The sequence below is a fragment of the Suncus etruscus genome, chromosome 19 (genome assembly GCF_024139225.1).
Source record: "Suncus etruscus isolate mSunEtr1 chromosome 19, mSunEtr1.pri.cur, whole genome shotgun sequence".
Taxonomy (NCBI): domain Eukaryota; kingdom Metazoa; phylum Chordata; class Mammalia; order Eulipotyphla; family Soricidae; genus Suncus; species Suncus etruscus.
The window spans coordinates 44,553,909-44,574,507 of NC_064866.1; the positions used below are offsets into that span (position 1 = coordinate 44,553,909).

General features: G+C 41.6%; 1 protein-coding gene across 1 annotated transcript in view; it reads left to right on the forward strand.

The window, feature by feature from the left end:
• NAALAD2 (N-acetylated alpha-linked acidic dipeptidase 2) overlaps window positions 1-20,599 on the forward strand; it is a 55,717-nt gene that overhangs the window by 14,328 nt on the left and 20,790 nt on the right. The window contains exons 7-13 of the mRNA XM_049765872.1: window positions 2,658-2,751; window positions 4,276-4,374; window positions 7,434-7,525; window positions 7,717-7,836; window positions 7,928-8,010; window positions 13,332-13,395; window positions 14,198-14,265. Of these exons, the coding sequence (XP_049621829.1) occupies window positions 2,658-2,751; window positions 4,276-4,374; window positions 7,434-7,525; window positions 7,717-7,836; window positions 7,928-8,010; window positions 13,332-13,395; window positions 14,198-14,265 (620 nt within the window). The remainder of the gene's footprint in view (window positions 1-2,657; window positions 2,752-4,275; window positions 4,375-7,433; window positions 7,526-7,716; window positions 7,837-7,927; window positions 8,011-13,331; window positions 13,396-14,197; window positions 14,266-20,599) is intronic.

The following is a 20,599-nucleotide window of genomic DNA, read 5'->3' on the forward strand; positions in this document are numbered from 1 at the left end:
ATTTTTTAAGCTATGCCATTAACTTACTTTTTTTTTCTTTTCTTTTCTTTCTTTTTTATAATTTTTGTGGTGGTGGTGGTGGTGGTAGGACCATTAACTTTTATTTATGTAGGGTCTTTCTTCCTGATGAATGCTTGCAAAGCTATACATTTAAATTTTTCTCTTTTTTAAATTTTCCTTTTAATACCTATTTTGCTATGTCTGATAATAAGAGTGTCTGATAATAATTCTGATAATCATGTCTTCATTCTCATTTGTTTCTAGGAATCTTCTGATTTCCTCTTTAATTGTCTCTAACCCATTTGCTGTTCAGTAGTAAGCTGTTTCATTTCCAGTTTAATTTTTCTGTGTCTGTTTGTAATTCACTTCTACTTTGTACATGGTGATATGAGAAGGTAGTTGATACAATTTCTATACTCTTGATTTTATGGAGGTATGTTTTGTGGTCCATTATGTGGTCTATGTTGGAGAATGTCCCATGGTCATTGGAGAAAAATGTGTATTCAGCTTTTTGGGAATGGAGAGTCCTATATATATCTACCAAGCCACTCTCTTCAATTTCTTCCTTCAAAGCCAGCATATCCTTCTTAAGTTTTAGCATGTTTGATCTGTCAAGGGTTGATAGTAAGATGTTGAAGTCTTCCACCATTATTGTGTTGTTATTGATGTCTTTCTTCAAATCTATCAGCAATTCTTTTAAGTATTTTGCTGGTCCTGAATTGGGTGCATATATGTTTAGGAGTGTGATTTCTTCCTGTTGTAATATCCCTTGATTACTTTTTTAAATAATTTTTCTTGTGACCAATAAATTACAAGTCTTTCACAGTTATATTTAAGGTATGTAATGACAGTGAATTAGGGCCATTCTAATCATCAGAGCCGTCCTCCCTCCTCCTCTGTTCCCAGCATGGATCCCATACTCGTAGTCCAGGGGGTAATACTACTAGTGTAACAGTAGTATTTGTTTTTAGCTTTGTGGTTAGCTTGTTGTGGATTGTATCCCTTGATATTAAGAAATGTCTATCTCTATCTCTTATAACCTTTTCAAGCTTCAAGTCTGTGTTGTCTGATATTAGTATGGCCACTCCAAACCTTTTTAAGGGAGTTGTTTACTTGAATGATTGTTCTCCAACTTTTGACATTGATTCTGTGTTTGCTCTGACTATTCAAATGTGTTTCTTGCAAACAGGAAAATGTTGGATTTGACATTTTGATCCATTTTAATATTCTTTATTTATTTTTGGTCACACCCAGCAGTGCTCAGGGTTTACTCCTGGCTCTATGCTCAGAAATTACTGCTGGCAGACTTGGGGGACCATATGGGATGCCGGGATTCGAACCACTGTCCTTCTGCATGCAAGGCAAATGCTTTACCTTCATGCTATCTCTCCAGCCCCTCCATTTTAATATTCTCTCTCTCTCTCTCTCTCTCTCTCTTTTTTTTTATGGTCACACCCAGCAGTACTCAGGGGTTACTCCTGGCTCTACATTCAGAAATCACTTCTGGCAGACTCAGGGGACCATATGGCATGCCGGGATTCAAATCACCATCCTTCTGCATGCAAAGCAAACACCCTACCTCTATGCTATCTCTCCAGCCCCAATATTCTATCTCTTGGTGCATTTAATATGTTAATATTAAGTCCACTGATGTTGAGAGAGATTATTGTCATGGGATTAAGTGTCATCTTATTGTACAAGTTTGATGTGTTTGTTGGGTCTGTCTTGCTTTAAAGTAAAACCTTCAGCTCTTCTTTTATGGCTGATTTTGAATCTGTAAAATTTCTAAGCTGTTGTTTATGCATGATGCTGTGTATCCTTCATTAAAATTTCATTGAAAGTTTGGCTGGAAAAAGTATCTTTGGTGAAGCATTAATTTAATTGAGGTTTTTTTTTTTTTTTTTTTTGGGAGGGCACACTCAGTGATGCTTAGGGGTTACTCCTGGCTATGTGCTCAGAAATTGCCCCTGGCAGGCTTGGGGGACCATCTGGGATGCTGGGAATCAAATCTGGGTCTGTCTCAGGTTGGCTGCATCCAATGAAAATGCCCTACCACTGTGCTATCACTCGGGCCCAAAATTTAAGTTTTGAATATAATTTTATTTTACTTATTATTTATATATTTATTTTTATTTATTTATTTATTTATTTATTTATTTATTTATTGTTTTTGGGCCACACCTGGTGATGCTCAGGGGTTACTCCTGGCTATGCACTTAGAAATCGCTCTTGGCTTGGGGACCATATGGGTTGCTGGGGGATTGAGCTGCAGTCCATCCTAGGCTAGCACGGGCAAGGCAGATGCCTTACCACTTGTGCCATCACTCGGGCCCCTGAATATAATTTTAAGCATTGAAAATATGCAATGGTAGGGTCCGGAGTGATAACACAGCAGTAGGGTGTTCGCCTTGCATGTGTCTGACCCCAGATGGACTCAGGTTCGATTCCTGGAATCTTATATGGTCCCTCAAGCCTGCCAGGAGTGATTTCTGAGCACAGAGCCAGGAGTAACTTCTGAGTGCCACTGGGAGTTGCTCAAAAACAAACAAACAAATAAACAAACAAAAAAAAGAAAAAATAATGGTGGTAAAAGAAACTTGTTTCTAGATCCTTGCTTACATGCTTATGTCTTAATGTTATGCAATTGACTTTTGCAGAGTACACCTTTAGACTTGATGTTGAAGATGGAGTGGGGATCCCACAAATTCCTGTACATCCCATTGGATATAATGATGCAGAAATATTATTACGGTATCATTTCCTAGTTTTATATGAAATTAAGATTTTTGCACTGCCATTTTCTCATCTAAATATAGCTTACTTATATTAAAGTGAAAGCCTTTAAGAGTCAGAGTGACAGTATTTACATGCAGTCTACTCAAGTTCAATCTCTGGCATCCCAAATGATCCTCCGAGCTCATCAGAAGTGCACCCTGAGTGCAGAGCCAGAAGTAAACCTTGAGCACTTTATTTGCATGTGGCCCCAAACTAAAGCAAATTATTCAAAATCTTGTTATGTTTGGGTTGTGACTCAGTGGGAGAGCATTAGCTTTACACTAATGAGGCTCTGGGTTTGATTCCTGATTCTTAAAAAAAGTGAATAGTTGGAATTCTAGATGTTCAACAACAGACGAGTGGATTATGAAGATGTGTTCCATATATATACAATGGAATGCTACATAGCTTATAAGATATGACAATTTGCTGCAACCTGAATGGAACTGGGAGATATTAAGTTAAATGAAATAAGCCATAAGAAGGAGGATAAATACAGAATGATATCACTTATATGTGGTATTTAGAATAACTGCGTGAAGAAATGCAGTGGTCTAAATGGGAGTGTCCCACACAGTCTTGGCCCCAGAGAATAGCGAGGAAAAGGAAAGAAACTGAGAGAAAGAGGAAAAGCACAAATATGAAAGTATGGGGGTCAGGGGTCCAGTGGTCTCAGGAGCATTGGTGGATATAAAAAAAGGACAGAACTTGGCCAGAGAGATAGCACAGTGGTAGTGCATTTATCTTGCAAGCAGCTGATCCAGAATGGATGGTAGTTCGAATCCCGGCATTCCTTATGGTTCTCAGTGTCTGCCAGGAGTGATTTCTGAGTGCAGAGCCAGGAGTAATCCCTGAGCACCATCAGGTGTGACCTCCCAAAACTAAAACAGAACTAAATATCCAAGTCAAAGTCTACAACAATGGAATCAAGAGACCCATATGGTCCTCCAAGCCTGCCAGGAGCGATTTATGAGCGTAGAGCCAGGAGTAACCCCTGAGCGCTGCTGGGTGTGACCCAAAAACCAAAACCCAAAAAACAAACAAAAATTTTTGTTTTCAGGGCCGGAGCAGTGGCGCAAGAGGTAGAGCGTTTGCCTTGCATGTGGCTAACTGAGGGTGGATCACGGTTCGATCCCCCTGCATCCCATATGGTCCCCCAAGCCAAGCCAATTTCTGAGCACAGAGCCAGGAGTAACCCCTGAACATCACCGGATGTGGCCCCCAAAACCAGAAAACCAATTTTTTTTTGGTTTTATTTTGGGCTACATCCAGCAGGGCTCTATTCCTGGCTCTCTTCTCAGGAATTACTCATGGCGTTGCTCAGGAGACCATGTGGAATACTGGGGATTGAAACTGAGCTAGCCACGTGCAGGGCAAATGCCCTCCCCGCTGTACTATATCCCTGGCCCCGTGCATATCCTTAAATAAACACAATGTCTCTTTGTCAGTATTATGATGGCTTCTTTCAGTCTTTTTGTGTTGTTTTCATTTGTCCTGCAGCCGCATGGGTGGAAGTGCCCCGCCAGATGAGAGCTGGAAAGGAGGTTTGAATGTGGCTTATAACATTGGTCCTGGCTTCACAGGGAATGGTTCTCTCAGGTAATTGTACCTAACCTTTAGGATCTGCAGAGGATGCATTTATGTATATGTTTATATATATGTCAAGATGACTGTTCTGCAAGATAGAATTTGCTCATTTTCTCATTTATTTGTGGCTAACCATGGATCATTTTATATCATGTCAGAAGCATTCAGAATGATTGAGGTCTTGAGACCTTCCAATAATAAAATATATTTTTCATCAAGGCCAAATATTACTTCCAAGTTACAGATTGAACAGTTTCACATTACTTGCCTAAAGTTTTAAAATAGATTTTCAGGCAACTTTGGACATGCTTTATACCTGTGACCAGGTTTCCTTAAGGCAAGAAAGGGAAAAGAAAAGGGACCAGTTGTCATGCACCACTTCCTATTGGGCGGCTCAGCTGGGTTACTGTGGATAAGCTCATTGTCAGGTGATGCTTGATAGATACGTTGCTTATTGTTAGGAGAATGATAACCATGGGGAGAGTGATGATGGGATTGTTCGCGAATCTTAACATCACTGAAGGGCAGTTTCAAAGTGATGAAATCTTAACTCAATACAGATCTCAATGGGACTTTTTAAAAGGATTTGTTTTTGAGTCACATCCAGTGAAACCCAGGGGCTACTACTGGCTCTACTCTTGATCTGTGATCTGGGATCATATGGGATTGAACCCAGGTTGGCCACATGCAAGGCAAGGACCCTGCCTGTTGTGCTATTCACACATGGACTCAATTTCTGGCACCCCATATGATTCCTCAGGCCCATCCCTGAGCATTGCTGGTGTGGCCCCAAAAACAAAACAAAACAAAACAAAACAAAGACCTAGTTCAAGGCACAATTCTAAGACACAGCCATCTTCAAAGATCGCTGGTGTGAACATACCTAGTAGCTGAGATCACACTCTGCTGAAAGAAGTCTCTGGAAGATCAGATTGTGCTTTTCAGTGGGCAGGAAGATGGGCCATGCCAACATGGCCTTCATGTGAGTTTGTGTGTCTGCAGTTGTGAAGGACTTTAGTTGGCCCCCAGAGTCCTAGGATACGGAAACATGTTAAATAAAGTTTCTGCTCTTTTTGCTTTATTTTTCTTAGCAAAAATACCCACTAGTCTATACTCAAACACATTTTTAGCTGAATATTATATAGAATTAAACGTGTAATAAGGGCTGGAGAGATAGTACAGTGAGTTGGACACTTAACTTGCATTTGGCTAATCTGGTTCGATCCCCGGCACCACATATGGTCCTCGAAGCCTTGTCAGGAGAGTTTCCTAAGTTTGAGGCAGGAGTAAGTTCTGAGTACCATTGGTGTGGCACAGCCCCCTACCCCAAGTATAGTAAGAGACACAGTATACAATTTGAGGAAAAAGCCACAATCTGTATTGAACAATATGCATGTTTGGACCACTAATCGGTTCTTCCACTCAAGATTGCTCATAGAGTAGAATGGCTGAGAGTCCTACCCTAGAGATAGATCTTGCCTCCTTTGTGAGGAGAAAAGGAGGGCTCACTGAGGCACATTTCCTCACACTATTTACATGAACACATACATGCTTATATAATACTTTTGTTTCAGGGGCTCAAGCCCCCAAACACATTTAAGACAAATCCTGTATGTCCTGCCATGCCATTCAAAACTTTATTGCTGTCTGAACTTTATTTTCCATCACATTAGGTAAATTATAATCCTGATGAATAATTAAAAGTTTGGCTCTTCAAAAGCAAATTAACAATATCAAACAAAAAACAGGGAAGGAAGGTAAATTAGCTTTGAATGTGGCTTACTTCAGTTTTCTCCTTGGCACTGCAGATGGTCCCCAAACGACCATTAGGAGTGATCTCTGAGTACAGTCAGGATTAAGACCTAAGCACTACCAGGTGTGGCCCCAAATTAAAAAAATACAATAACATAAGAATTTTTGGCTCTAATAAGAAACAGTAGTGATGTTGCAGAAAAATTTCATGTCTTCTGATTTTGTAATTAAATGAGATGCATTTAACTTTTTAGGATGAGTGCCCAAGAGATTCTAAATTATATCATTAATTATATAAGAAAGGAGGAAAGTGAAATGTTCATATTTTATTTATTTACTTTTTATTTTTATTTTTTTTGGTTTTTGGGCCACACCCGGCGATGCTCAGGGGTTACTCCTGGTTGTCTGCTCAAAAATAGCTCCTGGCAGGCACGGGGGACCATATGGGACACCGGGATTCGAACCAACCACCTTAGGTCCTGGATCGGCTGCTTGCAAGGCAAACACCACTGTGCTATCTCTCCAGGCTCCATATTTTATATTTTAAAGTTTTAATTATATTTTAGGTTTTTGGATCACATCTAATGATACTCAGGGATTACTCATGACTGTGCTCAGAAATTACTCTTGGCAAGCTCAGGGGATCCTATGGAATGCCGTGGATCTAATCTGGGTTGGCTGTAAGCAAGGCAAGTGCTGTACCTGCTGAAATATCTCTTCAGCCCCGATATTTTTAAAAAGTCAAATTTTAGGGCCCGGAGAGATAGCACAGTGGCGTTTGCCTTGCAAGCAGCCGGTCCAGGACCTAAGGTGGTTGGTTCGAATCCCGGTGTCCCATATGGTCCCCCGTGCCTGCCAGGAGCTATTTCTGAGCAGCCAGCCAGGAGTATGCCCTGAGTACTGCTGGGTATGACCCCAAAACCAAAAAAAAAAAAAAAAAAAAGTCAAATTTTAGTGTTGAAATACTTGGGAGTAAAATGTTCTGATGTCGGGCCCGGAGAGATAGCACAGCGGTGTTTGCCTTGCAAGCAGCCGATCCAGGACCAAAGGTGGTTGGTTCGAATCCCGGTGTCCCATATGGTCCCCCCGTGCCTGCCAGGAGCTATTTCTGAGCAGACAGCCAGGAGTAACCCTGAGCACCGCCAGGTGTGACCCAAAAACCAAAAAAAAAAAAAAAATGTTCTGATGTCAACAACTTATTGGTTAACAATATTAAAACTTATTGAATTTTGGAACTTTGTCCTAGATGTTGTTTTTTATAATAAACATATAAGCAAAATGTTAAGCAGCCTGTATGAAATAACTTATTCCCTTTTTAGTTCTAGGAAGGTTAAAATGCATGTTCATAACACTAATAAAATAACCAGGATTTACAATGTCATTGGAATGATCAGAGGATCTGTGGAACCTGGTGAGTCAGGGGAAGTTTTTTTTTTTTTTTTTAAGATTCTGCTTTGTAAGGGAAAGTGGAGAAATGTTAGTCAGCAGTTCATATTTTTCTTATTAGTGTGAAACAACTAAATCTGGAAAAATATTACTGTCAAAGTCTGCTGCTTGATTCTTCTGTGGGGAATTTCGCGTCTTTGCAATGGTCTTTTGCAGACAGATATGTCATTCTGGGAGGACACCGGGACTCCTGGGTGTTCGGAGGCATCGACCCGACCAGCGGAACAGCCGTTTTGCTGGAGATCGTCCAGAGCTTTGGGAAACTGCTGAGGAGAGGTAGAATCTGCATCCCTGGTGAGGGAATGAGAAGAGAAGCCTCCATTCCTTTGTGGTGGGTCCTGTTATAATCGCTTGTTCACGATTGCAGGATGGAGGCCTCGGAGGACCATCATTTTTGCCAGCTGGGATGCAGAGGAATTTGGACTTCTGGGTTCTACGGAATGGGCCGAGGTGAGTTCTTACAGAGAATGCCTCTTCTCATGCAACTAGGGTCATATTCGCTGTGTGTCCCCGGGTCACATCATTCCATCACCTCATGTAGTTTCAGTGTGGAGACAGACTTGGAAGAATTAGACAATGGTTTTTCCAAGGTAAATACCTCAACCCTTACACAATCTCTCATCTTGCTACTAATATATTAAGGCTATTTTATATTAGCCTACTTTTTTTGTTTGTTTTTTGGGTCACACCTGGTGACGCTCAGTGGTTACTCCTGGCTCTGCTCAGAAATCGCTCCTGACTTTGGGGACCATATAGGATGCCGAGGATTGGATCGTTGTCCGTCTAGGTTAGCATGTGCAAGGCAGACACCCTATCACGTGTGCCACCACTCCGGCCCCTATATTAGCCTACTTTTAAATTTTTTAATGTATGCTTCTAACATCTTCATTGTCCTGTGAAAATTAGTGAATATTAATTTTAGATATGATACATTTTGGTTCTTGAAATTTTTACTGTACTCCTTTCTATTGCATTTCTCTGTTATCGTTGTGATTGACTATGCGGTCATTCACTTGGGTGATATTTTTTCCAATTATCTTTGAATGTTCAAAACTAACTCTGAAATATTAATTAAATAATGACAATAGCTTACAAAATGTTTTCTTTCCCCTTCACAATAGATTGGCCAAACACAAGAATCACTAAGTTGCAAAGTTACAAACCAGCTCACTCATGATTTTCAGAAAGCTTTGGTTTCCACTAGCATTTATTTTGTGAAAAATTCCTGTGAACTCAGAAAATAATCCAAAGTAGCAGTTTTTGACAAGTGGCTAAACAGGTGAAGATTCTCTTAGAGCTACTACTTGTATCGACCCAGACCTCTGTTTGACTCATGTAGGAGAGAGAGTGACCAGAGAGAGGGGTTAGAAACAAGTGTTGCATTCTTTCTATCATCTATCTATCTATCTATCTATCTATCTATCTATCTATCTATCTATCTATCTATCTATCTATCTATCTATCTATCATCTATCTATCTATCTATCTATCTATCTATCATCTATCTATCTATCTATCTATCTATCTATCTATCTATCTATCTATCTATCTATCTATCTATCTATCTATCTATCTATCATCTATCTATCTATCTATCATCTATCTATTATCTATCTATCTATCTATCTATCTATCTATCTATCTATCTATCTATCTATCTATCTATCTATCTATCTATCTATCTATCTATCTATCTATCTATCTATCTATCATCTATCTATCAATCAATCATCTATTTATCTATTATCTATCTATCTATCATCTATCTATCTATCTACCTATCTATCTATCATCTATCTACCTATCTATCTATCATCTATCTATCTATCATCTGTCTACCTACCTACCTACCTACCTACCTACCTACCTATCTATCTATCATCTACCTATCTATCTATCTATCTATCTATCTATCTATCTATCTATCATCTATCATCTATCATCATCATCATCTATTATCTTTGTTTTTGGGCCATACCTGGTGATGCTCAGGGGTTACTTCTGGCTATGCGCTGCTCAGAAATCCCTCCTGGCTTAGCGGACCATATGGGACTACAGGGATTGAACCAAGGCCCGTCCTGGGTCAGCCTTGTGCAAGGCAAACACCCTACCACTGTGCTCTCATTCTGGTCCTAGGTGTTAAATTTTATTTTGGCCTTTATCTCCTGAGGTCTGAAGGGGGAAGGGTTGAGGGAAGGAAGGGGAGAGACAGAAAGACAGAGAAGAGAGAAGAGAGGACAAGAGAGAGAAGGGAGGATAAGAGAGAGGAGACAGTAGAGCAAGAAGAGTGAGAGGATAGAGAGGAGAGAGTGAGCAAGAGAGCACACAGACCAGAGAGTGCAGGATAAGGAAGGATGAAGCCTGTAGTGCTCTCTCTCTCTCTCTCTCTCTCTCTCTCTCTCTCTCTCTCTCTCTTGATGGCTAAAGGTAGAGCAAGCAGCATCTTTCCCATACTTTTGTTTGGTTTTGTTTTGGTTTTGGGTCACACCTGGCGGTCTCAGGAGTTTCTCCTGGCTCTGTGCTCAGAAGTCACAGGGATGCCGAGATTTGAACCACCGACTGTCCTGGTCAGCTGCGTGCAAGGCAAATGCCCTACCACTGTGCTATCTCTCCGGCCCAATCTTTCCCATACTTTTTAACTCAGGTCCAGGCTGAGTCATCGGGCCGCAAGGCTCTTCTCCCATCTCTATCCTATCCCCCAACCCTTCCCACTGCCATCGTGAATTGTTCCTTAAACACCTGAAAGATGTCCGTTAGAGAAATAACCACACAAATAACTACCGTGTCAATGTTAACGAGAGAAGTAGAATGCCTGTCTCAAATCCAGGTTGGGGGTGGGGAGGAGGGAGAGGGGGGCACAGGTGGTGGGAAGGTTGCACTGATGAAAGGGGAGTTGTTTTTTTTTTTATGACCAAAACCCAACTACTATCATGTTTGTAATCACAGTGTTTAAATAAAGATATTATTAAATAAACAACCAGATGTTCGCTACAGGGGGCATGTCCAGGGGTGAATTGCAGCCCAATGACAATTGCAAGAAGGCACAATCACCCCCTAAAGATACATTAAATGTATCAACAACTCCTCAAGCATACTTGCGTATACTTGAAACTCAAGATGCTTTGTCAGGATGATTGCACTTAAATGTGGGGTTCACACGGACAGATGCATTTGTAGTTTTAGCTCTGTGAGTGGTGGGTACGGTGAGGTGATCTGGTCAACGGAATTGTGTCAGCGAACTGCCTGCCTCTGCACCTCAGACACTCATTTCCTGGTGGCTAGTCTTCCTGCTCTGGGCCTGTGTCCCAGCTTTGAGCTCTCTCTGCCTCTGTCTGGTAAACGAGTTCTTGTGTAGAGAAGCTGTTCTTCCAGAACAGCTAGGCCTGACCCTCTCTCTGCACCAGCCTCTTTTGTTATCCCAGATTTCATAGAATGGTTGAAATATGCGACTTATTGTTTGCCTTTGTACTTTTAGAATGCTTTCTTCCTGCCATTATCCCTCTAGCTTTACATTTTTTGGTTTTGTTTTGTTTTTGGGATACACTTGGTAGTGCTCAGGAGTTACTCCTGGCTCAGCTCAGAAATCACTCCTGACAGAGAGGGAAATTGTCTAAAGCAGGGGTCTTCAAACTTTTTAAAGTGGGGGCCGGATTACGGTCCCTTAGAGAGCTGGAGGGCTGGACTATATGAGCTACTAATTCCTACTCACACTGTACATATCTTTTTTTTTTTTTTTGGTCCACACCCGGCAGTGCTCAGGAGTTATTCCTGGCTGTCTGCTCAGAAATAGGTCCTGGCAGGCACGGGGGACCATATGGGACACCGGGATTCGAACCAACCACCTTTGGTCTTGGATCGGCTGCTTGCAAGGCAAACACCACTGTGCTATCTCTCCGGGCCCACACTGTACATATCTTATATAAATAAAATGAAAACCATTTATAAATAAACAGATCATGCACTAGTATTTCAATGGGAACTGTGGGCCTGCTTTTGGCTAATGAGATGGTCAGTGTCCGGTTCCATATTTGTCACTGCCAGCCGTAACAAGTGATACAAGTGGGCATCAGTTAATCTTGATCTGGTTGGAGATTTCAGATGTTTCATTCTTGAAAAAGTCTGTTCACAGGCATAAGTGCTACCAAAGATGGTTACTATTTGAGTGCATGGTTCCTAATATTTGGATATACACTGAGTGTATATGCTGGCAGGTATCTTGGCAACCCAACAGCGCTCACTGCTGGCGGCCGGATCAGACTCCTCTGCAGCCGCATGTGGCCCGCGGGCCGTAGTTTGAAGACCCCTGGTCTAAAGGGTAAGGTGTCTGTCTTATATGCGGTGGACCCAAACAGACTGCGGTTTGAATCCTGACATCCCCTATGGTCCCCCAGGCCTGCCAGGAGCCACTTCTGAGTGCAGAATCAGGAAGAACTCCTGTGCACCACCCAGTGTGACCTTAAACAAACAAATAAACAAAAGACAAAAAACAAAACAAAACAAAACCACTCTTCACAGAAATCACTTCTGGCAGGTTTGGGGGACCATGCAGGATGCTGGGAATTGAACCTGTGTCAGCCACGTGTAAGGCAAATCCCCTACCTACTGTGTTATTGCTCTGGCCCCTTCTTGCTTTACTTGAATAATGAATCAATTACAGGAGTGAAATCACTTCTCTGATTTTCACTTAAATTTCAAAGTTCTGTTATTTCACTCATATTATGAAGATTTATTTTTTTAAAAGGCTTACTGTTAAATTTGATGAATCAAATTTTGTTTAGTTAGGTTGTTTGCTTTTAGAAAGAAATACTTGTAATTACATGTGCATGTATACACAAGAAACTATTCTTCTTAGGGGCCGGATAATACAGAAGTAAGACACTTGCTTTGCATGCTGCCAACAGGGTTCAATGCCCAGCTTCCTATATGGTCTCCCATGTACCACCAGGAGTGGTTCCTACTTGCAGAACCAGGAGTAACCCCTAAGAATAACTGGGTATTCCCAAACCATCACAACAACAACAACAACACAACAACAACAACCCTTAGAAACCATCCTTCGTGGACATGTCATTCTGGGAGGACACCGAGATTCTGTGACTAGCCATCATGAAATCAGTGTCTGAGTGTAGAGAGGCAGGCAGTTCCATTGACATTTCATTGACACAATTCCATTGACCAGATCACTGAGAATATTCTCAGGGTTTATTTCTGGTTCTGCAATTAGGAATCACTCCTGGTAGTTCATGTGGGGTCATATGAGAAGCTGGGGAAACATATGGAAAACATTTATTCTAAATACAGAAACAGTTTCATTATATCATTTTTTTCTTGTGGTAAGTACCTTGTTGCTACTTGTTCTTCAGTCAGTTATGAGTAATTTCTCAGACATTTTAGTTAATGCATAATTTTAAAAATAAAAACAGATTTTATTGGAGGTACTGAGGAAGGGGAGGGAGAAGATGAGAGAGAGAGAGTAACAAGAAATGTGCTCAAGAGAGAGCACAGGCTTCTAAAAGGCAGAGAGAGCCCTGGAACCTAACCCAGCATGAGTGTAGGAAATTCCCCACCTCAAGAAGAGAGCTGCAGGCCCCTGTGCTCCAGCACCATGTACCCAGGCAGCACATGTACACCTGGCTTATGCATAATTATTTTATTCATGAGTGTATTTGCAAAATGTTTTTAAATTAATTGATTAAAGTAAAGTAAATTAATTTTTTTATAGTCATAGTTATGAATACTGTGAATTAAGAAGAACTTTACTTTATTTACAGGAGAACACAAAAATACTCCAGGAGAGAAGCATTGCTTATATTAACTCAGATTCATCTATAGAAGGTACTTTTTTTTCCGTTTTTGGGGATTGAACCTATGTCGGCCATATGCAAGGTAAATGCTCTACCACTATGCATTATTGCTTCAGTCCCAAGATACGGAAAGTCTTACAGTATTTAAATTTTAGTATCTAAAATACCTAAAATACTTCATAAAAAATGTTAGAGTACGGTATTTCACATAGACAGTCTTCCTGTATGCTTCAGAACGACATAAAGAAAATCTTAGAATTTTCTAAGATGAAATTCCTTAGAGCATGACCTGTGACTGCTGTGTCCCCAGGCTTTTCACTTATGCTGATGTGGTCTAGGTGAATGTCAGCATGTACTCAATAGCTATTGATGGGCTGAAGTCTAGCATCTACTATTGAGTGGAGCCAACCTGGGCCCTTTGCCACTTTATTTGCCAAAGTCCCAACACTTCCTGCCTCGCAGTTTGTGGCACCTACACATCCCTGTCCTGCTGTCATGCAATCTCGTGCCCCAAGCACATCACTTCCCTGCAGGTGATGCTTTCGTGGGAAGTCCATTGTGCCTGTTTATACTTTTCCTAAGGGTTAAATCAAGCAGAAATTAAAATGTTAGTATATTTTTGGGGTAGGACCCAACCCAGTGGTGTTCAGGGCTTACTCCTGGGTCTTTGCTCAGGGATCACTTCTGGCTTTGCTTGGGAAACCATATGTGGTGCTAGGAATGGAATGGATTCTATCTGAATGAGGCAAAGTGCCCTACCAAATGTACTATGGTTCTGGCCCCTGGAATGTTTATTAAAAATATGGAACAATGCTCTGTGCTTGACTTTTCAGGCAACTATACTCTCAGAGTTGACTGCACACCCCTTCTCTATCAATTGGTATATCAGCTGACAAAAGAGGTACATATGCAAGTCTGTCTTTACATTTTCTGCCGAATGGGTAAGGGAATGGTATGTATTTTCTTAATGACACTTTTTTGGAGGGGAGCTTGGGCCAGGCCTGGAAGTGCTCAGGGCTTGCTTCTAGTTCCGGAAAACTGGTGGGGTTCATAGGAACAATATGAGGTCCCAAGCTAGCTGTATGAATGGCAAGCATCCTACCTGTGCTCTATTGCCCTTGCCCCCGAAAGATACATTTGACAAAAGAACATGGAGCTGAAAAAAAAAAGTTTGTTTTAAACACTGCCTACACCACATATTTATTCAAGTGTTTAATAAGTGGTTACTGTGTTTCAGTTATAAAATGAATTCTAGCAACAGCAGCAGTGATAAAGCTTTTAATCTTTATCTATATATGTGATAAAGTGATAACATTTTTTATTTTGTAGTTTTGTTTGTTTGTTTATTCTTGGGCCACACCCAGTGATGCTCAGGGGCCTGGCTATGTGCTCAAAAATTGCTCCTGGCTTGGGAGACCATATGGGATGCTGGGAGATTGAACCACAGTCTGTACTAGGCTGGTGCATGCAAGACAGATGCCCTACCGCTTGTACCATGCTCTGGCTCCAAAGTGATAAAGTTTTATTTAAACTTATTGGACACAAAGATTGAGTCCAAATACTTGGTCATCTAGAGAAGCAGCAGATATGTGAAGAAGGTTTCCTGGGACGTTGGACAACCTCTGCCTAAGTTCCTGGGACAGTTGGGAAGCTCCATCTGGGCAGTACGTGGAGAGCAATTCAGTAACGAAAAGGCCCAATATTTGAAAACCTGGGTTACACTTCCTCAATAGCAACTAGTTCTCAGGACCTATTCACAAGAGGAGGATGAAAAGACAGAAAGTGCTAAATTGGGGTCTGGAGTGATAGCACAGTGGTAGGGAGTTCAACTTGCATGCAGCCGACCTGAGGCAGACCCAGGTTTGATCCCTGGCATCCTATATGGTCACCTAAGCCTGCCAGTAGTGATTTCTGAGCACAGAGTAAGGAGGAACCCCTGAGTGCAACTGGGTGTGGTCCCCAAACAAAAACAAAACAAAAAAGAAAGTGCTAAATTGGCCAAGCCATTCAGAAACCTGATGATAAAAAAAGTTAGAGCATCTTTGACACTAACTGTGTCAAAGATTGGTCAGTAGCAGGAGCACCCTATACCAGTCTCTACTTAAAAATAGACACTATTTTTGGGGAGGGCTGCTCAGGGATCACTCCTAGTTTTGCTCGAGGTGCTAAACTGGTGTTGGTTGCAAGGCAGTATTTTTTTTTTTTTTTGGTTTTTGGTTTTTGGGTCACACCCGGTGACACTCAGGGGTTACTCCTGGCTATGTGCTCAGAAGTTGCTCCTGGTTTGGGAGACCATATGGGATGCCGGGGATTGAACTGCAGTCCGTCCTAGGCTAGCGCTGGCAAGGCAGACACCTTACCTCTAGTGCCACCGCACCGGCCCCACAAAGCAGTGTTTTATCCCATGTATTATTATTATTATTATTTTTTTTTTGGTTTTTGGGCCACACCCAGCGATGCTCAGGGGTTACTCCTGGCTGTCTGCTCAGAAATAGCTCTTGGCAGGCATGGGGGACCATATGGGACACTGGGATTCGAACCAACCACCTTAGGTCCTGGATCGGCTGCTTGCAAGGCAAATGCCGCTGTGCTATCTCTCCCGGCCCTATCCCATGTATTTTTATCTAGATCTGTAGTAAACACTTTAAGACATGGCAGTTAAAGCAACCTAAATGTTTACTAGTAGTTGAATGAATAGAGAAGACATAGTTGATATACATAGTGGAGTACTAATAAGTTATAGAAAATATGAAATATTGGGGCCGGAGTGGTGGCATTTGTCTTGCATGCAGCTAACCTAGGTAGGACGATCCCCCTGTGTCCCAAATGGTCCCCCAAGCCAGGAGTGATTTCTGAATGCATAGCCAGGAGTAACCCTTGAGCATCACTGAGTGTGACCCACCCCCCAAAAAAAATGAAATTTTGCCTTTGGTAGCAACAGAGATAAGCTTTGAGAATATTATGCTTAGTGAAATAAATCATATGGAAAAAGACAAACTTTATATACTTTTGCTTACATTTAAATTATAAAAATATAGATGAACAATAAAAAAAGCAATATTGGAATGTATGATCAAAATGATTGTTACCTGCAGAAAAGGGAGAAGTGGATAAATTAGACAAAGTGAGTCAATCCTATGATGCAGTATTAAAAACTTATTTTTGGTGTGATAATAATGTAGATCATATGTTGAATATAAGGCTGCACATCTGAAATCTATGCAATGGCATAAGCCAAAGTTTTATCTCAGTTTTTTCTTTAAAAATAGTACAATACGGACCCGGAGAGATAGCATGGCGGTGCTTGCCTTTCAAGCAGCCAATCCAGGACCTAAGGTGGTTGGTTCGAATCCCGATGTCCCACATGGTCCCCTGTGCCTGCCAGGAGCTATTTCTGAGCAGACAGCCAGAAGTAACCCCTGAGCACCGCTGGGTGTGGCCCAAAAATCAAAACAAAATAAAACAAACAAACAAACAAAAAAAGATTCTTTGGGCCCGGAGAGATAGCACAGCGGCGTTTGCCTTGCAAGCAGCCGATCCAGGACCAAAGGTGGTTGGTTTGAAACCCGGTGTCCCATATGGTCCCCCGTGCCTGCCAGGAGCTATTTCTGAGCAGACAGCCAGGAGTAATCCCTGAGCACTGCCGGGTGTGACCCAAAAAAAAAAAAAAAGTACAATACGGGGCCAGAGAGATAGCACAGTGGTAGGGTGTTTGCCTGGCATGCAACTGACCAGGACAGACGGTGGTTCAAATCTCAGCATGCCATATAGTCCCCTGAGCCTGCCAGGAATGGTTTCTGAGTGCAGAGCCAGGTGTAACCCCTGAATGCAGCCAAGTGTGACTCCCCCCAAAAATATAGAATATGGGGATGGGGTGATAGAACAATGGGTAGGGCATTTGCTTTGCATGTGGCTGACCCGGGTTTGATCCCCAAATGTTGATCCCCTATGTTCCCTGAGCCTGCCAGGAGCAATTTCTGAATGCATAGCCAGGAGTAACCCCTGAGCATCACCAAAAAAAAAAAAAAAAAAAAAAAAAGGCCTTTGTATGGAGTCAGGGAGATAACTTAAGGGGTTGGAGCATCTGTGGGTTTGACTATCCTTTTTTTTTTTTTTGGTTTTTGGGCCACACTCGGCGATGCTCAGGGGTTACTCCTGGCTCTCTGCTCAGAAATAGCTCCTGGCAGGCACGGGGGACCATGTGGGACACTGGGATTCGAACCAACCACCTTTGGTCCTGGATCGGCTGCTTGCAAGGCAAATGCCGCTGTGCTATCTCTCTGGGCCCGATTTGACTGTCCTTAACACATTATGGTTCCTCTTCAGGAATTAGCCTCCAAGAACTGCTGACTCTGGCCTAACTCCTCCCTTCCAAATAAGAAGTGACAATTGCAAAAACAAAATAGAGGAGCTGGAGCAATAGTACAGTGGGGTGGGCACTTATCTTACATGTGGCCAACCTTTATGCCAACTCCCAGCATCTCATATGGTCCCCAGGTCTGCTAGGAATAATTTCTGAAGCACAGAGCCAGGAGAAACTTCTGAGCACTGCCCCCAACAATCAAGTAAATAATTCCACATGATTACTTATAACACAGAAACTTTATCATTAAAAAGTACTTTGAAAACAAACCAGTCTCTAAAATTTATCTACTCAAAAAAAATCCATATACTTTATTGGTTTGGCATCTGTGCACTTAAACTGTTCCCCATTGCAGAATTCCATTTTAATGAATGTTTCTCTCAAGAATCCATCACTTCTTGGGGAGAAAAAAGAATTCATCACTTTCTTCCTTAGTTTTGCTTTTCCTCTTGACCTTGGTAGCAAAGTCCTCCCCAGTGGGTGGGTATCTTTTGTTGCACGCTGCTTTCCCACTTCTGCTTCTGTTCATTTTCTCTCATTAAAATGACTCAGAAAAGTCTCTGATGACTACACTAACTATCATGACAATGTTAATGAGTGAAAGAAGTAGAATGAGTGAGGGAAGTAGGATGTCTGTCTTGAATACAAGCAGGGAGTGGGGAAGGAGAGACGGGGGCATTGGTGGTAGGAGTGTTGCACTGGTGAAGAGGGGTGTTCTGTTTATGACTAAAACCCAAGTACAATCATGTGTGTAATTATGGTGCTTAAATAAAAAAAATTCTCTCAGCATCAGCTGAGAGATAGAACAGTGATAGAACTGGAGTGATAGAACAGTGGGTAGGGAGCTTACCCTACACACTGTCAGTACAGCAACTACCTGGCATCCCATATGATCCTCTGAGCACTGCCAGGAGTGATAACCTGAAAACAGAACCAGGGTTCATCACTGAATATTGGCTCCCCCCAAATAAAATAAAGCCTTTTGCCTGAAAGCAGGTGATATAGAAAATCTGGCTTTGAGGAGCGTTTTCAGGCTATGCATTCATGCTTTACACTGCCCTACAGAGACAGCTCCTGCTGTTGAGATCAGGGAGAATAAATATTTGATGTCAATAAGGAAGGAATTTTGTACACAGGTAGGTGCTTGTCTTTTGCCATTTTACCTCTGTAGAAGACAAATGGATACTTTAGTCACCCTTCTTGTTCGGGCGAATCAGCATCTGATGATCTGCAGTGCGGGACTGGGCTGCCCTGGCCTGTAGAAGCTGCCGATGTGGAAGGAAGAAGCTGTTCACCCAACAGAAGGGCAGAACAGTTGTTGAGGCCCAGATGGGCACCTTCACCCCTGTCTCCATAGATAGCAAACATACAGAGAGCACATGATATACTATAACTTGTAGTGTTCAGAGCTATAAACAAATTCAGATCATTCAGCCACAGAGCCTCTCTTTTCTGAACATGGGTAAACAATTACAAACTGCTTAAATTGCTTCTTCACTTTTTTTTTTAGCTACAACTCAGGGGTTACTCCTGTCTGCACTCAGAAATCACTCCTCCTGGCTTGGGGGACCATATGGGGTGCTGAGGATTGAAAATCCCCGCCTTGCTGTGCCATCACTGTACCCCTGACAGTTCACTTTTAATGAGGACAGTGAAAAATGATAGTGTGACAGATAGGTCCTTTGCCTTGCATGTTGCTGTCCTGGGTTCCTTCTCCAGCAAGCACCACCAGGTGTGATCCCTCAGTACGGAGCCAGGAGTTAGTTCCATGTACTAGTGGGGTGTGGCACAAAACCCAAAGCCAAACCAAACAAAAACTGTTTTGAAATATACACAGAAGTTTTTAAAAGTCTCATACAAATCTGAAATCATGACTTTTTAAACACATAAAATTCTGATTTTGTTGAAATATAATTAGACTCTAAAATCAAAGATCTTCCCTACCACACCTGGCTTACTAAATCAATGCTTACATGACAATTTCATGTATAATGTCCTAAGCTGTACCTGCTTCCTGAAGCAATTTTATCAGCCAAGTCAAGTTAATATTATTACTTTGTTAGCAATTAACTTATTATTAACAATATTATTGCTAAAATTTTAATTTTTCTTATTGGTTTGGGGCCACACTCGGCAGTACTCAGGAATCACTCCTGTGTTCTTGGGGAGCCATATGGGATGCTGGACATCAAACCTGGGTTGTCTGCAAACAAGGCAAGACCTTACCTGCATAATGTCTCTCTTGCCTCATTGCTAAAGTTTATTTTAAAATTTATTTATTGAAAGAAAATGCACCACATAGTTGACATAGTTAATCATAATACATTGTTTCCAGATAAGTTATTGAACATAAAATAAATATAAAAGAAAAAAAAATAAAATAAAGAAAAAAACAAAGAAAAATGAAAGAGTACATTTTGTGAAAATTATTGTATTTCAACTTTAATACAATAGCAAAATATTTAGTAAGCTCTTGTTAGCTGTCCATTCTGTTAAATTGGGGTATTCCTTTAGGGATGACAACGTCAAACAAATGAAGTTGTCCATAAATTCAAAGACTATTCCTAATACTCTGACTTTTAGGAGCATGTACTCAGCTGGCATGCCTCCTGGAAGAAGGAAGATGTAGAAGGAGGGTGCCTACACTTTCTCCAAAAAGCACTGGGGATATCAGCCCTAAAACTGGTGTGTTTGAAGTGTGCTCAGATCAATGTCCCTGCAGGGAATTGTCGAGGCTCACAGACGAGGCAGGGCCATTGGAGAAATGGTGATTCTGGGTGATGAAGGCAGCAAGCCTGGCTTCAGAAGGGTGGGGACTGGTCTCACCCTCTCCTCCAGAGGTGGGCAGCTTTCTGCTGCATGGGCAGGTGTA